General features: G+C 38.0%; 1 protein-coding gene across 1 annotated transcript in view; it reads right to left on the bottom strand.

Moving 5' to 3' along the window:
* ALDH1A2 (aldehyde dehydrogenase 1 family member A2) overlaps window positions 1-22,458 on the bottom strand; it is a 164,933-nt gene that overhangs the window by 81,130 nt on the left and 61,345 nt on the right. Inside the window, exons 5-7 of the mRNA XM_007958479.2 lie at window positions 11,501-11,562; window positions 9,162-9,290; window positions 8,922-9,035 (exon numbers count right to left, since the gene is read on the bottom strand). Of these exons, the coding sequence (XP_007956670.1) occupies window positions 8,922-9,035; window positions 9,162-9,290; window positions 11,501-11,562 (305 nt within the window). The remainder of the gene's footprint in view (window positions 1-8,921; window positions 9,036-9,161; window positions 9,291-11,500; window positions 11,563-22,458) is intronic.

Here is a 22,458-nt window from a genome sequence, read left to right as displayed (position 1 = left end):
ATCCATACAGATCTTCATTGGGTGGCATCTGTACAGATCTCCTCCAATGGGTGGCTCCAGTCCTCTAGTTCCTGAGTGGCAACCTCACCTCCTTGGCCTGATGGGCCCCTTTCCTATCCCTCTTAGGCATGGCAGCCCCTCCCCCTCACTCTTGGGCAGCAGCTATGGCTCCATCCCACTAGCTCACATGAACCAGCAGCCCCACACTCCAGAACCAAGTTGGTGAAGGCCTGGCTCTTTGAAACCTAGGGGACTGTGGTCATTCCAACCCCAAAAGCCATGGTCCTACTCTTTCAGGCTGAGGTAGCTCTGCTTCTGTCCTTGGTCTCAGCTTCTGCCGGTTAATACCCGAGGGCAACCCACTCCGCCAGGAATCTTCTTGCCCAAAAGGACATTCAGCTTTCTTGCTCCGTGGGCTGGCCAACCTGCTACTCCATTTCAAGCCAGTCTCTTCTACCAATTAATGCCTGAAGGCAACCCACTCCAACAGGAAGCTGCCTACCCAAAGGCATCAAGCTTTCTCCTCCGTGGGTTGGTGAGGCTGTTGCTGTCTCATGCCAGTTCTCTCAGCTCTGCTCCTGCTATCTCTCATGCTGGTCTCTGGGCTCTGCTCCTGCCATCTCTCATGCCTCTTCTCTTGCTCTGCTCCTGCCGTCTGTCATGCCATATGCCAGGGTCTCTCTGCCAGGGTCTCAGTTCAAGGATGCACTCCACTCCTGTTTCCACATTTTAGGTATCTGTCAGAGCAGCACCCCACTCCTGGTACCATATTCTGTTCTGGTTACCTAGTGACACTCTGACAGGAATATGCCACAAATGGGATGGCCTTAACAAACAGGAGTTTATTCTCACAATTTGGAGGCTTTAAGTCCAAGTTCAAAGTGCCAGGCTCTAGGGGTTAGGTGAAAGCCCCTCAACCTTGGGGTCCAGCTCTGCCTCCTGCTCCTGGCCCACTGGAGCTAGAGGTGTTTCTTCACTCAGACAGCTGCTGGCTGCTGCGGCTGGGAAGCCCCAAGGTTGACAAGTAAAAAGTCATAGTCCCGATGTTACCAAACAACACGGCAGGCCATTAACTTAAGTCCATTGTTAAGTCCTAAGGTCAGCAGAGCACAGCAGGCTGCTGAGCAATAACACGGCTACATGTAGGGTCCAAGCATGCCATAGGCTAGAGACCATTCCCAAGGCTTCTCCTTATATACAGGAAGCAGACCACATCCCAAAGGCAGCTACTCAGCTGCTTGTGGTAGATCCCACCATGGAGTTGATTGCCAGTCTCATCATAGGGAATAACTACCACCAGCTGCCCAGCCACTCAACCAGGCCCAGCCAAGTCAACACACAAACATAACTACCACATATAGCTAAATAATATTGCACTCTATGGATGTATCATATTTTGTTTATCCACTCATCAGATGATGGACATGTGAGTCGTTTCTAATTTTGGCTATTATGAATAATATAAGAACTCTGGTAGCATAGTGCCTAAGGCACTTGACTGCTAACCAGAAGGCTGGCGGTTTAAACCCACCAGCCGTTCCTCGGAAGGAAGGTTGGGCAATCTACTTCCGTAGTGATACTGCCTTGGCAACCCAAGGAGGGGTTGCTATGAGTCAGGTCCGACTCGATGGCTTATAACAACAACAACAACAAATAAATAATATTGCTATGAACATTTGTGTACAAGTTTATGTAAGGGGCTGGATTTTGTTAATTGCTTTCTCTACGTCTATTGAGATGATCAAGTGGTTCTGTCCTTTATTTTATTAATGTGGAAAATTATTTTTTAATGTATTACATTGATTAATTTTTAGATGTTAAACCATGCTTGCATGCTTGCATTCGAACTTCCACTTGGTCATAGTATAAAACCTTTTTTTATATGTTTCTGGATTCTGTTTGCTAGTGTTTTGTTGAGAATTCTTGCATCTGTATTCGTAAGATATACTGATGTACAGTTTTCTTTCTTGTGATAGCTTTTTCTGGAAGGTTTTCGACCATTTAGCTTTAGCTCTTTATCCCATTATTCTTTCCAGTGGTTTGATATGCACAATCTTTCTTTCTACTTCATCTACTTCCCAATCTTTCTCCCCAGTACATTCCCAAGCCTCACTCTACTCCTCAAGACTTTCTGTACTCTCCTGCTTCTTGTTGTTGGCTAATCTTGCTCCTTCTATCTATATCCTGAAAGACCTATCTCAAGTCCTTCTTCCCTTAAAGCCTTAACAGACCAGTAATCTTTCCCTTCTTGGGTTGCTATGGTTGCCTTTTACAGTTACAAAAGTCATACTGGATTTAATTCTCAGAAAGCTGAAAAATAAGTGTATTTACTACTACTGACCCAGTTTTGTACAGAATTAAGCAGGCTCTGCTCCTGCAGAGGATCAGGCTCATGACAGTGCAGCTACAAAGTAGAAGATATTAAATCTGAACGTTAAAAACAAATGTTCCATTGATACTTAACTTTCTAGCTATGACCAGTCTTCTATTTATCATTCAATCTTTCTTCCTTCATTTAACAATTATTTATAGTGCATGCTTACTTCACACCAGGTACTGTTTGAAGTACTGAAGAAAATGCCTGAGAGAGAAAGTCCAAAGAAAATAAATGCTGAAAATCTGCTTAAATGATCAATGTCAGGAGCTCTGGTAGCATAATGCCTAAGGCACTTGACTGCTAACTAGAAGGCTGGTGGTTCAAACCCACCAGCCACTCCTCGGAAGGAAGGTTGGGCATTCTTACTTCCTTAGGGATACTGCCTTGGAAACCCAAGGAGGGGTCACTGTGAGTCGGGTCCGGCTCGATGGCACATAACAACAACAACAACATGATCAATGTCATCTTTTGAAATGAAAGTTAATAAAATTAACTCAGAAATAATAAGCAAATTAGCTCACACTAAGAAATTTAACATGAGTTATTTATGGAACTAAATTCTTCTTTAAGATTTTATACCAAATAAGCCAAGGATTTTTCTGAATCCAAATGTATTATTGTTGTATTCCTAAGACTTTAGTTGTATCAACTGGAGTAAATAAAACTGAAACATCATTTACTACTATAGATCTTATTTGATGCAATTACAAGCTATGAGAATAAGGTGATCTGCATGGAGCCAACAGAAAAAATAATCAACGAACAATATCAGAATTAACCAAAACGTGTTACAGAGACTTCTGCTTCTAGCTGCGATGGCATAACTGGCACCAGACTTACCTTATCCTGTAAACAACTAGAAAAATAATTAAATAAATTCCTTCAAACATTGTATATCAGATAAGACTGTGAATCTAGAAATAAGGGGAGCACTGTCTGCCAGAAGGAAATTTCTGTATTGCACCATGGACTAGGGAGATGCAAACAGGACACAGTGGTCTCACACTGAGATGATGAAACAGAAATCAGAGTTCACAGGGCTGAGGTAGCTAAAATTTGAGGGGCTGCAAAATGGAGGGAGAGAATGAAGTCCAGATATATTTACTGGAGTTCCCTTGAATTTCTGGCTGAATGTTAAGGTGGAAATACATAGGGTGAAACTCCATGAGACTGGAGCAAAATACAAGCACCGGGCATCTGTATGCTGAGGAATACTCAAGAGCTCACACAGGTGGGAGGCATTTGAGTTCTGACCAGCCACAGTGGCAAGACCTTGCTGAAAACCTGAGGACATTGATTAAGAAACCCAGAAAGACTGCAACATAGTATTAAGGATAAACTTTGTCTTTCAGAGCTTAAAAATAAACCTCAAAAGGATCGGGCTGAATTACAAGTGGCTTACGGTATCCGTCAGGAGCTTTGGTGGCATAGTGCCTAACGCATTTGACTGCTAACCAGAAGCCTTGCGGTTCACACCCACCAGCCATTCCTCAGAAGGAAGGTTGGGCAATCTACTTCTGTAGTGATACTGCCTTGGAAACCCAAGGAGGGATTGCTAGCAGTCGGATCTGACTCCACAGCAATGGCTTTGTTTTCGGTTTTGGCACATGTCTGTCAGAAAAAAAGTCCAACACACTTTAATGAAAGACAACAAAATCCAGACACTCAACAATGTAATGTTTACAATGCCCAATATCCTTTCAAAATTGACAGACATGCAAAAAAACAAAATAATATGACCAGGAAAAATATCAATCAACAGAAATGGATCCAGAAATAACAGATGTTAAAATTAACACACAAGGATGTTAAAACCAGTATATGCATGTTCAGAAATTTAAAGGAAAACAGGGGTACTTGTGACAAGAAATGTAAGATATAAAACCTATGGAATTTCTAGAGCTTACAGTATCTGAAATGAAAAACCCACTGGGTACGCTTAACAGCAAATCAAACACTGCATAAGATCAGAGGACTTGGAGATAACAATAAAAGCTAAGTAGATGAAAGCACAAAGAGAAAAAAGAGCTTCCATGACCTGTGGAATAATATCTGGGGATCTAATGTAGGTAGCTAGAGTCCCAAAACAGGGACGTAAAAATATATTTGAATAAATAATGGTCACAATTTTTCCACTTTTCATGAAAACTATATATACTCACAGGTTCAAGAATTTCAATGACCCCCAAGCAGGACAAACACAAAAAAACTACACAAACACACATCATAATCAAACTACTAAAAGCCAGAAAGAGGAAATCTTAAAAGCAGACAAAGAAAAAAAAAGATACATTACACATAGTCGAACAAAGAACTGCTGGCTTCTTATCAGAAAGAGTGGGGCGGGGGGAGGACCAAATGGTATTTTTAAAGCATCAAGTAAAACAAAACAAAACAAAAAAGCTATCAATTAGAGTTCTATACCTTTAGATAACAAAAGCTGAGAGAAATCATCACTATTAGAAATGTTAAAGGAAGGTCTTTACATAGAAGGAAGATATCAGAAGGAAACATAAAATCAAATCAAACCCACTGCCACTTTGATTCCAACCCATAGGGACCCTATTGGACAGAGTAGAACTGCCCTATAGGGTTTCCAAGGCTGTAATCTTCAGGGAAGAAGTCTGCTTCATCTTTCTTGGAGTGCCTAGTGGGTTCAAACAAACCATCTTTGGCTTAGCAGCAAAATGCCTGAACCACTATGCCACCAGAGCTCCTTGAAGGAAACATGTTGTTGTTGTTGTTATGTGCCGTCGAGTCAGACCCATGAAGGAAACATGGGCCACCCAAAAAAGAGGGCCAGAAATGACAAGTATGTGGATAAATGTAAAATAACTTTGTTTTCTCATTTTAGAAAATTTCTTTAAAAGATGACTGATGTTTAAAATAAAAATGTGTAACAATGTATTTTGGAGTACATAACACATATAGAAGTAAAATACAAAACAATAGCACAAAGGATGATAAATAGAAGACTACTGTTATAAGGTTATTACATTATATGTAAAGTAATATCATTCTATTTAATGTCAGATTATGATTTACATACATATTGTAAACACTAAATGTACCATTAAAAAAAAAGATTTGGGAATAATCTCAAAAAGACAAAATAGAGTACTAAATGGAGTATTAAAATTTCTCAATTCCCCCAAAAGAAGGCCGAAAAAGAGCAAAAAAGGGACAACCACAACCACAAAAACAGGTGGGACAAACAGAAATCAAAGATCAAGATAGGGGATTTAAACCTGACCATATCAAAAATCACATTAAATGTTGAACAACAAAATGGGTCAGACATAAGAGAGTACATATCGTGATGGTCTATTTATAAGACATTCTAGAACAGGCAAAATCAATTTAAAAAAACCAAAGACCAATAGTAGTAGCCTGGGGTGATGGGAATGTTCTGTATCTTGGTTTGTGTTTTGAAAAAGCTGAATAAGAGGGTATCTTGCCTACAGTATCACAGTACCTCTTATAAAAACCAAGTAATTAAAGTACTCTGGTACTGCTGAAAGAGTATACAAATAAAATTATGAGTCTTAAAACAGAAACCTGTATATAAGGAAACTTATCATATGTTATGGTCTATTAAAATGAGTTGCAAAGGGGTAAATTGTTTAATAAATGATAATGAAATAGTGGAACATGCCATTTATAAACACATAAATACACTTAGATCTAACCTTTCATTACATGTGAAAATAAATTCCAACCAGAGTAAAGATTTAAAACAAAACTATAAAAGTACGAAAGACTTTTTCCAAAGTCTTAAAGAAAATGTTAAGTACCATTTGTATAATCTTGAGATGGTTTCTTTCAAGATGACATAAAATTCAGGAGTCATTAAGAAAAAGACTGAAAGGTACGACTACATACAAATCTCATGTATGACAAATAACACTATTTTTTAAAAAAGAAAACAATAAACTAGGGTTAATATTTGTAAATTCTTTATCAGACAAAAGATGAACATACTTAATATATAAATGAGCTACTTAGCTTGTAAATGAAACCAATACTCTAATGCACTTTTCGTAAACAAGTTAAAGTATAAAAGTCCTCTTATTTTGCAATTCCACCTCCAGAAACTTATCCAAATGAATATATGAATATCCTATCTACATGTGCATGTATGTATCTATACTACAAGAATTTTTATTTCAGTAATCTGTTTACTAGGAAATAAATGTACAAAAAAAAACCCTGAAGTATCCATTAATTAAAGATTACTTAAATAAACTATTATACATTGATGTAACAATATTCTATATAGCTGTTATAAAGAATGAAGGAGAGATATAGGTTCTAATATGAAAAGCTGTCCACCATATATTCTATGATCTCATTTTTATTTAAAAAAAAAAGTATACAGTCAAAGCCTCTTAACTGATTCAACTGCAACCATTGGATGGTTAACTGACAAGAAGGTTAAAGCAGTGAATCCCACATTAAAAATTTCATTTTAACATTAAACATAAATATATCTATGCTCCAGTGTTTTGATAGAGGGTGAAGGACTTCAAAAATTAAAGGTCTACCACATTGTTATTTCTGATTACACTACACCTACAAAATAGATTTCTGATTTCAGTTTCCTTAAAGTGCAAAACATTTGCAAAGATTTAAATTTCTTCCCTAATTTTTTACAGTTGTCTTGCCCACTTTTAAATGATTCCATTTTTCTTACCATCTAGACTTTAACAAGTCTTAAAAACATTCAACTTAATTTATATAGAAATAATTTCCTTTTCACATTTAGACTGTAGTTTACATATTTCCTTATATCACAAAATTGCTGTAACAAATACAACAAGAATTAGAAGGTGTGGGAACAAACAAGACTAACTCTTGAGAAACATATAACTCAATGATCTCTAACTGTAAATTTATAAATTGTCACTTAAGTTTATTAATCACTGTCATGTGAATCTTTTTAACATGTGTCAGTTTACCCAAGTACCATTAACTCTGCATCCCATGATGAAATCAAGCCCCTAGAACCTACACTGTCCAATATGATGGCCACTAGCCATGTTAATATTTTTATACTGATTACATGTTGAAATGATAATATTTTTTAAATACTAGATTAAATCAAACATAATATTGAAATTAATTTCACTGCTCTTTATTTTTTTAATGTGGCTAATAGCAAATTTTAAATTACAAACGTGGCTCTCATTACATTTCTTTTTGGCAGTGCTATTCTAGACCTGCAGTATCCTTTAACTAATGGTGATGTCATATAGAGGTTCTACCTAAATCATGAGACTTCCCTTTCAATATTTCTTGTTACTTGCATCAAAATATTCTGCAGTAACATTTTATAAGTTGTATCTCTAAGCAGACTTGTGAGGCTATTATCAGGGATTCAAAAACTATGGTTTATGGGCCAAATTTGGCCTACTGACTATTTTAGGATGGCCTATGAGCTAAGAAAGGAGCTCTGGTAGCATAGTGGCTAAAGCACTTGACTGCTAACCAGAAGGCTGGCGGTTCATACCCACCAGCCACTCCTCGGAAGGAAGGTTGGGCAATCCTACTTCCGTAGTGATACTGCCTCGGAAACCCAAGGAGGGTCACTATCAGTCAGGGCCGACTCGACGGCACATAACAACAACAACAACAACAAATGAGCTAAGAATGGTTTTTATGTTTTCAGATGGTTGGAAGAGAAATAAAATCAGAAGAATATTTTGTGGTGCCCGAAAGTTATGTTGTTGTTGTTGTTATTTGCCATCGAGTCGGCCCCGACTCATAGCGACCCCTCCTTGGGTTTCCGAGGCAGTATCACTACGGAAGTAGGAATGCCCAACCTATATGAAGTTTAAATTCAGTATCCATAAATGTTTATTGGAACATAGATATGTTCATTAGTTTATGTACTATCTATGGCTACTTCCGTGCTGCAAGGGTTGTTGTTGTTGTTGTTATGTGCCGTCGAGTCAGCCCCGACTCATAGCGACCCCTCCTTGGGTTTCCGAGGCAGTATCACTATGGAAGTAGGATTGCCCAACCTTCCTTCCGAGGAGTGGCTAGTGGGTTTGAACCGCCAGCCTTAGCTGCGTAATTGTAACAGGGACTGTATTGCCCATAAAGCCTAAAATGTTTTCTCTTTACAGAAAAAGTTTATTGACCCCTTTTGTCTATCATACCTCTGGCTCATGGGCATAGTTAATTACCAGATAATGAGAAGGAAGAGATGTATCTTCATTCTATCCTCTACCAGACACTAGTTTGGATTGTTAGCTTTCTAATTTGTTTCTACTGTTATTGTTCTTGACTCAGAAATGTATCTGGTACTGTCTCTCTCTAGACAGTTTTTACACAGATGGCATCACAAAAATACTTACACATCTATGAAATCAAATGGTCAACATGTGCCTTTGCCTTAAAATTAAGCAGTGTTCTATGATAGCAGTGTTGTCCTATGAAGGCTTAGGTACTCACTACTATTTTGGTGTCCAGTCTGTGGGTACTATTTTCTGTTTTCCTTCAATATCTCTCTGCTCGCTTGCATGGCTTCTCGGGTACCTACCTCAGTGGAGCCTGTGAACGCAATCTTGTCTATGCCAACGTGAGAAGCTATCGCTGCTCCAGCTGTTGGCCCATATCCAGGCAAAATATTGATGACTCCCGGTGGAAAGCCAGCCTAACAAAACAGAATTGAAGGAAACATGGCTTGTGAAAGCTGATGAAGCAAGTTAAACCGGATATGCTCTAGTAGGCCCCAACTGTAAGGGGAGTCAGAGCCACTCCTGAAGTCACTTTCTCTTACCTCCTTGATGAGGGCTCCCATGTAGAGCGCACTGAGTGGTGTTTGTTCTGCTGGCTTAATAACTACTGTATTGCCACAGCACAGGGCCGGAGCAATTTTCCAGGCAAACATCAGCAGCGGGAAGTTCCACTGAAAGGAAAAAATCCAAGTTTGATAAATGGGAAAATATTTCTCCTCTTCTTGTTTTCAAGCTGTGACTACTCAACTTTCTCGGACTAGTCTTCAACATAAATCTTGTCCACTACAACGTATAGATGTTTGGATTTTTAATTACCGCATTAAGAATGGGCTAGCACTGACTTTGAAAATCTTCCCTTTCTTTCTGTTCAGCAAATTACTATAGTACAGCTATCCACCAAGAGAAATCTCCCAGTGAAAAGGGAGTTTTTGTTTTTCTGTATTTTGGTTTTTCAACTCCTGTTGTTTTCTATATTTTTTAAATTAGACTTCTAGTCTCAATATAAAAACTTTTTCTTGCATTTGCCATTTTCACACCATAATTTTCACACTGGTATGAAAGCTCTTCAATGTAGAAGGACCAGAAGAGAAAATTCTGGTTGTGAATTATAATCAAGTAAATGTGTATTTTAATACCTTTTCTTTATATATTGATATTATCACAAAAGGAGCTCTGGTGGCAAAGTGGTTAAGCACTCAGCTGCTAACCAAAAGGTCAGTGGTTTGAACCTACCAATTGTTCCATGGGAGAAAAATGTGGCAGTCTGCTTCTGTAAATATTACAACCTTGGAAACCCTATGGGGTAGTTCTACCCATGAGTCAGAGTCAACTCAATGGCAGTGGGTTTGGTTTTTTGGTTTTATTGTTACAAAGTACATGTGGTAACAAAAAGAAAGTGCATCTACTGTTAAGTATGCAAAAATTTCCACTGCTATAAAATAAGCTAATGGAGTCAAAAATATATTTGATTCTATGAACTTTAGGGCTAAAATGGCTTAAACTGGTTTCAAAAAGATATTAAGCTTGCATTGTCATAAGTTCAGGCATAAACCTCAGTACTATCAGGTGTCATTGATAATTTCATTAAGAAAGAAAACAGAAATCTTGGTCCCTTGGCCTCAGCCGCTGACCACAATGTGTTTCTGCCTGAAGCATCTCAGCTGCCATCCTTGAAGGCCTCTCGTTGGCCCTGGCAAGCCTGCAAAAATATACAAGTGTCTTGCCTTCACCAAACACCCAATTTCTTTTCCCCTTAGTTGTTTATAAACTTGGGAGTCCACAGTGATGTTTTAATTCCATCTACAGTAGATAAATCTTGGAGTCCAGTAATTGAGCCGGAGCTGGCTGACAAGCAGCTCTTGTCCTGTCATTGAGAGCTGTAGCTCTGAGAGTCTGAGGAAGGGCAAGAAGAGCAGGTTTAAGTCCTTAGAATTAAAGTGATGGAATCTCACCTCTGCTCAAATAGGATTTTCTGGGTAGTGTAGGAGCATAAGAACTTAAGCCACACTTCTCATTTTCCTTGTTCAGTCTCTAGTAGATTTCATAGTAACTCAGAGCTTGTGGATCATATGGAAAAAAAAATACTTTAGCCAAAACTCTTTGGCCCCCAAAGCCAAAGATTATCTTGAATTATTCTCCTAGATTCTGAAAAAAGAACTTCTTGCTCTATACTGTAAGAATTTCATTTGAATCTCCCCTTGAAATCCCTGCCAGAAATGTTAGCTTGTACTTTCAGAAGATTCAATGATGTTTTGTATAGTGCCAAGGGTGTGCATGAGAAAGAGGAAAAAAAAAAAAAGGACAAGGTTTAATGTTCCAACCCAAACACTAAGCACTACATCTATTTCCCTTTACAAGACACACAACAGCCCGGCATGGTTTCAATTATGACCGTGACGTTAATTGTACTGCTGTGTCTTCCTAGCATCTTCTATCTAGATTCTTGTGAAAAGAAACAGTGGGAAAGAATGGGATTAAAAGACCATATAAAATAATATGCCTGGAAAGACGGTGAGTCACAGTTCTAAAAAATAAACAAGCAAATATAACAAAGCATTAATTTTCCATAAGCAGAAAGGACATCCATAATCAAGGGCAGGTTATTAATACACTGTGCTTTGCTTTGCTTATTTTAATCATGAGAATTCCATGACTTGAGAACTCAACTCCTGGTAACGGAGCTGAAACCCTATTAACCTGTTCAAATAAGCATTTGCAGGGAGGCTGTTAAAGATATGTCAACAACATGAGCTCAGTTTTTTTTTTTTCTTTTTTCTTTCCAGTAATGGAAAACACACATCACTGAGGTCCATATTTTATGTGTATTTAAGAGAACTGGTTCAAATGAAAATAAATACAAGGCGTGAGGAGATACACTCACTGGGATGATCTGTCCACAAACTCCAATGGGTTCGTGTCTTGTAAAGGTGAAATAGTCTCCATCTGAAAGAAATGCACATGGTCACTTCCAGAGAGTTTACATTAGAAGAAAGAGTGGAGAGGGAGAACTTTGGTGGAAATGAAAAACAGAAATAAAGTTGAAAAATATCCCATTCAGCTGTGCCTGAAAGCTGGTAGAAGAGTTATCACTTGGTATAGAATTCCCAGAAAACCAGAGAACTGAGAAGGACCTCTATGGCAGAAGTGAAGGACAAATTTAACACTAGAAATCCTCTGGGGAGAAAAAAGCTGGAAACTGGAAAATATTAAATTGTGTATTAAATATTAAAAATAATACTTGTATTTAGAACAGTGTCTGTAAAAGCTGAGGTACCTCAAACTTTTAAATAACATTCTAAAATAAACCACACTCACTGCCACTGAGTCAATCCGACTCATAGGGACCCCTCCTTGGGTTTCTGAGGTGGTATCTCTGCAGAAGTAGATTGGACAATCTTCCTTCGGATTTGAACCTCTAGCCTTCTGGTAAGCAGTCAAAGCTTTAGGCACTATACCACCAGAGCTCCCAATGTGCCTCGTTACATTTAAACTGCTAGCCAATTGGAAAAAGCAAGGCATAAAAATAAGATATGTTTTGTAACTGATCCAGGTGTCAAAATATACTTCCTGGGTACTGGTGGAAAATAGGCACTTCTAAGGCAATATAAGGGAGCTCTGGTGGTGCAGTGCCTAAAGGCACTTGACTGCTAACCGAAAGGCTGGTGGTTCAAACCCACCACCCACACCTCGGAAGGAAGATTGGGCAATCTACTTCTGTAGTAATACCGCCTCGGAAACCCAAGGAGGGGTCGTAATGAGTTGGATCTGACTCGACAGCAGTGAATTTGTTTGGTTTGAAGGCAATATAAAGAGGATAAAAGTCCACTTCAAAGAGAACTCTGTGCATATCCCAAAGCCTGCAGCCTCAAACTAGCCGTAGAAATGAGGAAGTCCTTGTATCTCTAAGGGCTAAAAGGAAAAGAGCTTGAGAGAAATTTAATAAATGTTTTGTTTGTTTTCCCTTTGCTTTGGTTTTTATAGGAACCCCTGTTCATACTGGAATGCTGGAGATCATGGCTAGTTGTCCTGAGCTTTCTTTATAAGACGAACAGGCAACTGCGATTACCCAGGTAGTCCAAATCAAAATCTTGTCAGGAAAATGTCATTACTTTTACTTAAATTATTTAAATGGCTAAATGAAATCACCACAGAATGGCTTGTTTTTAGTATTGTTTTTAGTATTTAGTATAGCTTTTCGTTTTCAGTATTGGGTAGGGTCATTGGTTTTTCCCTATATCACCAATACTTTGGCCATTACATTTGTCTTCTCTCTTGAAAGCAGCCTCTCCAGAGAAAGTGAAGACCCTCAGCTACAATTCAGGAAGAGCATTACTACAGTGGTGGAGATGAAGGTAGGGGCAAGAGGAGTGTGTGCAGGTTGGGGGAAGAGAAATTTATGTAAATTACTTAGATAGTTTATCATTGTCTCTTAACACATCTAAATTACTAGCATTTAACACATAGAACTTTTAATTAAATTCAAAATTACACATTTTCAAATTGCTAGATTAAAGGTCTCCTCTCCCCGACCTCTGCTCTTTAGTCCCTTTTCCCAGTATTAACTTTATCTGTCCCTGGTGTTACCTGTTCAGAAAACTTTTTTTCACATGTATGTATATGTAGTATCTTTTCATCTTAGCTGTATTCTTTTTACACAAATAGAATCACATTATTCATACTATTTATTTATATTTTTATTTACACTTTTTAAAAATGGATACATCTTATTTCATTGGCTTAATAAATAATGGTACTACTGTAAACTCTACTGAGAAACACAGAGGTCAGTTCCAGTTTAGGCCATTATAAGTAATGCTGTGGATACCTTCTTTTTATATTTTTGTATACATGTGGAGTTTTTAAGTCAAGGGCATGTGCATCACACATTTTGATAAATATTGCCATATTATCCTTCAAAAAAGTTGAACAATTCATAATCAACAACAAAATGCTATTTTTTTTCCATACCTTTTTTAGTACTTGGTTTTTCAAATATCTTAATTTCAGCTAATCTGGCAAGTGGACAATGGCAACACATTTTGATCTGTATTTAACACCATCTTATGTTCACTGGTCATTTTCATTTTCTTTCTTCATTTATCCACTGCCATTTTTCCTGCAGGCTTATTCGTCTTTTTACTTAATGATATGAAGTAAAAAGAAAAGCTCAGGAAGTAGGTAGGGTTCAGTGACTACAGAATGAGAATTACTTCAGAATTTATCTCCATTACAACAACAACAAAAAAAAAAAGCCAAAATGTAGAAACTGTCTATAAGATGGCAGTAAGAAATCTGAGTAAAATTTTAAAAATGGGATTAACTATTTTAGCATTGTATGTAGACAACTCAAGAATCTTATGTATAACTAACTATCTATTCCTATTCTTTGGAACAATGTAACTTACCACTTTTCTTCAATTTACAAATCTCCAGAAATGTAGAAACATTTTTCATGAGGAGCAACAACACTGATCAGTAGGCTGGAGAGTTTCCTTTACAAGGAAATCCTCCCCAGCTAAATTCTGTAATTTGACTAAAGAAATGGATTTAGTAGAATAATTGCAAGCCATAGAATCAGAATGTAATGTCAAGATGGAGTGCAAATGGACTGAGGAAAATAAAAAGAGGAAAATGAACTGAAGGAGAACACAAGAAACTGGAGTGGTTCAGAGAAAATTAACAAGGCACCTGCACAAGTACCACACGATAATTCATGAAGCAGGCTTCGTCTCTATATTCTAAATGCATAGGAATTTAGTGGCGCAGTTCCTAGGCATTTGACTGCTAACCAGAAGGCTGGCGGTACAAACCCACCAGCCACTCCTCGGAAGACTGGACAATCTACTGCCATAGAGATATCACCTCAGAAACCCAAGGAAGGCTCGCTATGAGTCAGATTCAACTCGATGGCTGTGAGTTTTTATATAATATTGGAAGTTACTTAAGAAATTAAAGTGAGAAGATAAAAAGTAGACATCTTAAAATGCTGACTTCATGAGGAATGGAACTAAATTCCATAATGTCCCAAGAGAAACAATTCTATGGAGAATGAAAACTTTCTTGGATAAACTGTTCACAGATTTGGCAAACATTCAGCTAAAGGCTGGCAAAAGAAAAGGGACTGAACTATCTAGAGTAGTCCCTACAGTTTCTCTAAGTAGCAAACAAAGAAACAAAGGGTTTATGGTACTTGAACTCTTCCCAAGAGAGAACAGATTATCAGGAGAAAAAGACAGGAGTCCTATACCTTGTGACTTCAGTTTGCACTCCCATGTGGCTAATGAAAGACTATTCTGGACATCCCTAGTCCAACCTGGGGTGCCTGGCAAACATGAGCATATGGCTTCTACAAGCACCTTTGGCTAAGGCTAAAAGCACCCCCATAGTCCTTCTCAGCTCCTATGATTCCGCTCTAAATGCCACCAATCTTCTAGACCAGAGTTACCCATAGTCCAATCACTCACAAATTTCACCATATCCAAGTATTACCAAAAAAAAAACCAAAAACCCACCCTGCCCTTGAGTCAGATCCAACTCACTGCAACCCCTCCTTAGGTTTCCGAGGCATTATCACTACGGAAGTAGATTGCTCAACCTCCCTTCTGAGTAGCTGGTGAGTTTGAACTGCCTGCCTTCTGGTTAGCAGTCAAATGCCTTAGGCACTACACCACCAGAGCTCCCATCAAGTATTAGCTGCTCTATTATTTACTTATTAATTGTTACATCAACTCATCTATAAAAGTATGTAGCTATTTTTTTAGCCTCACCCTAAGAAAAATCAATGAGATAACAGATTTGATAAATTAGTAATAATTTCTTCTAATACTCATCAAACCTAATAATGAAAATTAAACATGTTCATTAGTTTAATATGCAAAATCATCTTGCATGCTACTGGTACTATATGGGAAAAACTGTTCTGGAGTGATTGATGCACACAAGTGCACACAAAGTCCCGGGGGGGGGGGCGGACATGCACTGCCACTGAGCTGATTCCAACTCACAGGGACCCTTTCAGACAAGAGTAGAGCTTGACCATAGGGTTTCCAAGGCTATAAATCATGGTGGAATCAGACTGCTTCACTTTTCTCTTGGGGAGCAGCTGTATGTTTAAACCAGGGATCTTTTGGTTAGCAGCCAAATGCTTTAACCACTGTGCCACCAGAGCTCCTGAAGATCTTGTTAAATGCAAATTCTGAATCCGCAGGTCTGAGAGGGAGCCTGGGAAGCTGCATTTCTACAAGTTCCCAGATGATGCCAGTGCTTCTGATCCACAGACCACACGGAGTAGCACGAGAGTCTAGAGGAATCAAGAGGATAAAAGGGAGTCCAGCTGTAGGTATCATGATGAACTACACTGCTCTCACTTCATTTTTATGAATTTACCTTTCACATCTCTATTAACACTACTAATTTGTCTCAAAACGTCTTAAGTGTGGGAGAATCTAACCAGTGTTGTTAATACTTTCAAAATAGTAGTAAGAAAAAACACACTATTTACACATAAACTTAAAAAACACTTTTGCTTCTTTATTGCTTTTCATGCTTACAACTCTAAAAAAAAATAAAGCAACTATTACTATCATCATTTTATACATGGAGAAAATGAAACACAGAGAAATTAAGTCCAAAATGAGATACTGGTTAAGTTGTGGCTCCTCTACTTGGATCTGGTTGTTCAATCTTCATTTATTGCCCATAAAAACATGTTAAAGACCCTTCTGTGAAGACGTTGATTTAGGTGGATATTGAGCTTCTCCATCACCTCTTTCACAGATGCAGTTGATTTGATTCCTATGTATTACACCTGGTGAGGTGCACGTGTATAGTAGCCATTTATGTTGTTGAAAAAAGGTATTTGCAACAAACAAGTTGTTGGTCTTACAAAATGCTACCATGCAATCTCTGGCCTCATTTCTATCACCAAGGCCGTATTTTTCAACCACCAACGCTGCTTCTTTGTTTCCAATTTTCACATTCCAATCACCAGTAATTATCACTGTATCTTGATTGCATGTTTGGTCAATTTCAGACTGCAGAAGTTGGTAAACATCTTTAATTTCTTCTTCCTTGGCTTTAGTGATTGTTGCAGTAATTTGAATAGTAGTAGTATTAACTGGTCTTCTTTATAGGTATATGGATATTATTTTATCACTGACAGCACTATACTTCAGGATAGATCCTGAAGTGCCCTTTTGATGATGAACATGATACCATTCCTCTTCACTTTGTCATTCCTGGCATAGTAGACCATGATTATCTAATTCAAAATGACCAATACCAGTTCATTTAAGCTAGTGCCTAGGATAGCAATCTTTATGTGTTCCATTATCAACAACTTCCAGTTTTCCTAGATTCATACTTCACACATTGCACATTCCAATTATTAATTAAAGTTTGCAGCTTTTCTTCCCATTGTGAGTCATGCCCCATCAGCAAATGGAGGTACTGAAAACTTTACTCTATCCATGTCATTAAGGTCGGCTCTATTTTGAGCAGGCAGCCCTTCCTCACTCACATTTTGAGTGCCTTCCAACCTGAGGGGCTCATCTTCCAGTACAACGTCAGACGATGTTTCAGGGGTATTTATAAAGTTTCCCAGAAATATATCAGACACTGTTTCAATGTTATTCATAAGGTTTTCAGTGGTCAACTTTTTCAGAAGTGGATGCCCTCGTCCTTCTTCCTAGTCTGTCTTAGTTTGGAAGCTCCACTGAAATCTGTCCACTATAGGTGACCCTGCTGGTATTTTAAATACTGGTGGCATAGCTTTCAGATTCACCCCAACACGCAAGGCACCACAGTACGACAAACTGCCAGACGAGTGGTGGGTTTATGTTAATAATGCTCTTTAAATATGGCAGAAGAACTTAAAACATGTTGCTTTCATTTCTTCAGCTTTGTGTTGTAAGCTCATCAGCTTGATATGAAAGAAAGTCTCTACCCAAACTCAGAAACTCCATTTTGGGCTGCTATGATTTTGTCATCTTATGCCTAAGGCATTTGACTGCTAACCAGAAGGCTGGTGGTTCAAACCCATCAGCCACTCCTCAGAAGGAAGGTTGGGCAATCTATTTCTGTAGAGATATCGCCTTGGAAACCCAAGGAGGGGTCACTATGAGTTGGGACCAATTCGACAGCAGTGAGGGTTTTTTTTTTTTAATTAAATATAAGGTATTACAGCTTATTTCTTGCTTATTATTATATATAGTTATATTATTATATGTTATAATATATATTATATATTATTATTATTATTGCTTATTTCTTGCTTAGACTCAGCAAGAAAGGATTGCTGAAGATACCAGAAAAACAAAAAGCAAAAAATACAGAGTAATAGAGGCTGCTCTTAACCCCCTTTAAAAGGGATTTATTTTAAGACTTGGCCAGAGACAACTCTTCTGGTATGTTTAGACCTGAGTGTTTTTAATAAACAAATACAGTAAAACCTGTGAAAGCTGGAACCTTTTTAAGGTAGAAACCTGTCAGAGAAGGAAAACTCAAGTATTTTCCACTAAAATGAGCGACAGAAAAGTGATCAAAGGTGGAAAACTTGTGGGACTCAGAAAATCAAGTTAGTCCCATTGTGTTCTGGCTTTCACAGGTTTCAGTCACTGTAATAGTTTACAACTCACGAAAAATATGAAGACCTTACAATTAAATACCTCATTATACTATGAATTTTGTTAAACTATGGGTCAAATTTTACTAAATATGTATCATCTTAAGCCATTTCTAGAATTGTCCTAAGAAAGGTCTTTGTCCCTAGAAATGAGTAAGAGTACAAAAGCCTCATCTGTATTTGTGAAATGTTGACCACGGTTCTGTGTTCTTTGTTGGGGGTTCATCAAATTAAACAGGATATATTAAGAAACTGAGAAGAAATTTATCAAACATGAACTTCAAGAAATAGCTCCCAATTATAATACTAAGAGCATTTCAACAACTGTAGCAAAAGTTATATACCTAATAATAATAATAGGAGCTCTGGTAGCAGCATAGTGCCTAAGGCACCTGACTGCTAACCAGAAGGCTGGCGGTTCACACCCACCAACCATTCCTCGGAAGGAAGGTTGGCAATCTACTTCTGTAGTGATACTACCTCAGCAACCCAAGGAGGGGTCACTATGAGTTGGGGCCGACTCGACGGCACGTAACAACAACAACAAATAATAATAATAATAATAATGAGTTTATTTAATAGTAGAAAAACCTTCTAATCTCCAATCTGTGCACAGAATTACCTTTTGAGGAACTGGCAAGCTTTCCGATGACCCCACTACTAAACAGTTAGAGCAACTGCACTGAACTATTCCATTATTCTGCTAGCAGATCTCCATGCATTTTGACACTAAACAGGGGTCACTGAATATGTTATGGCTATAATGATGAACTCCATAAATGCCTACACAAACACTGAAATTTTACATTGGTATGAAGTGGTACTAACATTATTCTTCCAAAATTGCATGTTCTTGAGTCCATCATGAAGATTTCTTAGTCTACCACTAATTTGTTACGTGATCTTCAAGAAAAGTCAGTTTACTTTTCTGGATCTCAATTTCTTTGTCTATAAAATGAGTAGAGTAGCTTTAGGCATCCTTAAAGTCCTCTTCAGCCTTAACATCTCAAAGAGATTACATGTGAAGCAAACTTCATAGTAATCATGTCACCATTAATTCAGGTCCTATCCACCCCCTTCTTCATTGGTGGACAGAGCAAATAGCTCCTCACTCTCATTCTCAATGAGCAAGAAGATTATCATGTTCACTGTCCACTGACACTAAATTAGATTAATATCACTGAAGGCAAACATCTTCAGACCTGGGTCATTATCTTAGTACATTTTTAGACTATTCCTAGGAAAATTTAGAAGGGGATAAGTGGATAAATAATTACTTATAACCTGGGTAGGTTTTTTTTTTCTTAACTTTTTCCATATGCTGATATATTATAAGGGTTGTGTGTGTAAGAGTGTGTGTGTGTGTGTGTGTCAGAATTCAGCTTAAAGCATTGGTTACGTTTTCTCTGCTTACATATCACAAAATCAATTAAAACCAACACTTGTTACAGGGAAAAATCAAAGGTAATGCAAATCAATTAACCTCCATTTCTCCTGGAGTAAACTGAAAACAAGCTTTGATTCTTCCTGTACCACAAGGAGATTATAAACACCAGAGGAGCAGATGTAAAAAGAGGATTTTGATGTAGGTTAAAAATAATCAAAACAATGAAAATAGTATTTCCTCTATAGGGCTGCCATGAGAGTACAGATACTATAACAGGAACAAAGAAAATGTCCAATAAATCACAGTCATGATTATTTACCATCATAATTAGGAGTTGTCATAGTAGAAGGGTCAAAGCATGGGATTTATAGTCAGAGAGAATGACTCCTTTGGGTACCATGATGGGAAGTAATGGACAGTGTTGTAAAGAGAACATTATCAAGATCCTTGTGAATCAAACTGGGATTGCCTAATTCTGCAGTAACATCCAACTGTGGGCCCTGAATGAACTAGTACAGAGAGTGAGGACAGGTTCCCTATTCAGAAGAAGACACAGCTGTCCAGTGGATAGCTCAAAAGTGGCCTTTTCTCAAATATTCTAGAGGAGGCTACCCTTTACTGAGAGAAATAAAGCAGATACTGGCCTTCCCCAGTTCAGTATGCAGTATGCAGTCAAAGTACTCTTTCTAAAATGCAGTTTTGATCAAGGCACTCATTTATTTAAAATAATTCAGTAATTCATCATTACTTATGAAAAAAACTCAAGCCCAGATCTGTATCTAGATATACTTTCAGATCCACTAGCACATTGTACTCTCATCCTTCCATACTTTTCACAGACTATTACAACAGTCTGGCATGCCCTTATCTCCATTTTTACTTACTTGCATTTCAGATCCCAGCTTCTTCTTTAGGAACTTTCCTAGAACCCTGGACCCCACTCCAATATTAATACTGGCTGAGTCACACTATACTTCAACTGCTTGTTTGTTTCCCTTAATATTCTATGAAGATCTTAAAAGCAGGGGTCTCTTTCATGCTCACTTTTATATCCTTTATGCCTAACAAGGGAGCTCTGGCAGCATAATGCCTAAGGCACTTGACTGCTAACTAGAAGGCTGGCAGTTCAAACCCACCAGCCACTCCTCAGAAGGAAGATGGGGCAATCTACTTCTGTAGTGATACTGCCTTGGAAACACAAGGAGGGGTCGCTATAAGTCGGATCCAACTTGATGGCAGTGAGTAGCAGTATGCCTAACAAAGTGTCTGAAACATAGCAGGTGTTCAAAAAATATCTGTTGAATGAATGAGTGAGTGAAGGAGAAGTTGAAGTTGATGCTTAGTAGAGGTGGTAAATCTCAAACATAAAGTGTGAGTGTTTTACAGAAAAATGCACATCATGCAATAATGACTTCATTGTTAAATGTTAAAGGTTTTCTTGTATTTCCACTGTGGAAAAGTCAAGTATGTGGAGACAACGTCAAAGTGATATTAAATTATGGAGTTACAAATGATAAACAAAAATGGATTGACTTATTGAACACATTTAAGACTAAATAAATTAATAAATATCACACATACACACACATGCACACACACCCCATTTTCCTAGTATTCTCCTGTGAGCCCCCTGGTTTAGTCCAGGTAAATTTACTAAGTACTGGACTAGCCAAGGGAGTTGTTGGCTAAATTCTTGGAAGCCCACAAGCAAACCCCAATGTTTCTGAGCAGAGATGAAAGCTGGCTTTGAAGTGTACCTTTGTCCTTCCCTCTTTTGCTTCAGGCACCACGGCAAAGGCACTTATATTCCAAACTTCAGCCTCCTAGTATGTCTGCCTACAGACCTCACCTCAGAGCGAGTCCTGCATCCTGATATGTTCTAAATGTACTTTAAGAATAATTAGGAAAATAAAAATTTATTTAGTGTTAAAGTGAAATCCTCATTTTTGTCCTTCACAGACTGAACTTCAGTTTCTGCGTGGGATAGGAGAGCATTTTTGAATTCTTGTATTCCTAGGGTAACATCCTCAGGATCCCAAAAGCATCAGATAAAAAAGTAAGATTTAGGAACCAAGCACCTGTACTTCCAGATAAAATTACATTAAGGCATGAAACATTTTCAGAGGCTCCAATAAATTGCTATTTAATCAGGGTCTTCTCTTCTGAGGAAGCAGAAGAAAACCAAGATAATGTTAGGTCAAATGGAGATCTATGTGCACAGCTTTCCTTTTGTTTCATGTTATTTCTAAAATAGTTGTTAACTCTTTTGAAAAGAGGTTGAAATGCCTGAAACATATTTGTTGTTCTAATAGTGAAATGGCATGGGGGGGTGCGAGGAAGCAAAATAACTAGGCCTTTGATCTTATTAATTTACCTTTATTCACTGAAAAAGGAGACACTGACTTGAAAAGGCTAACAAAGTTCCAGTCTTTTGATAAAGATTTTCATTCCTGAGCCACTCCAATAGGTATGCTCATACCATATATTGACTCTGCCTCCCTCAGGTCATCCCCTGTCCTGCAAGAAATGATGGACAACAGTGGTTCTATAATATTTTTAGGGCCAGGATTGAACAAAGATTCTGATATTCTCTAAGAACAATATTTTCTATCCTTCTGAATGTGCTGAACAAGAAAAACTGGTGGCTGTTAGGGAGAAGAGTCTATAATCTGAAACCCATTTTTTTTTTTTTAAATTTATTGTGATTTGGGTGAAGATTTACAGAGCAAATTCACTTTCTATACAGCAGTTCACATATACTTTGCCTCATGCCATTGACCACAGTTTACCACAATGCAACAGCTCCCCTCCCACTTCCTCCCCATAGTTA

The sequence above is a fragment of the Orycteropus afer genome, unplaced genomic scaffold, assembly GCF_000298275.1.
Source record: "Orycteropus afer afer isolate SDZICR_OR568_19922 unplaced genomic scaffold, OryAfe1.0 scaffold00015, whole genome shotgun sequence".
Lineage (NCBI taxonomy): Eukaryota > Metazoa > Chordata > Mammalia > Tubulidentata > Orycteropodidae > Orycteropus > Orycteropus afer.
This window is presented reverse-complemented; position numbering and strand designations above follow the sequence as displayed.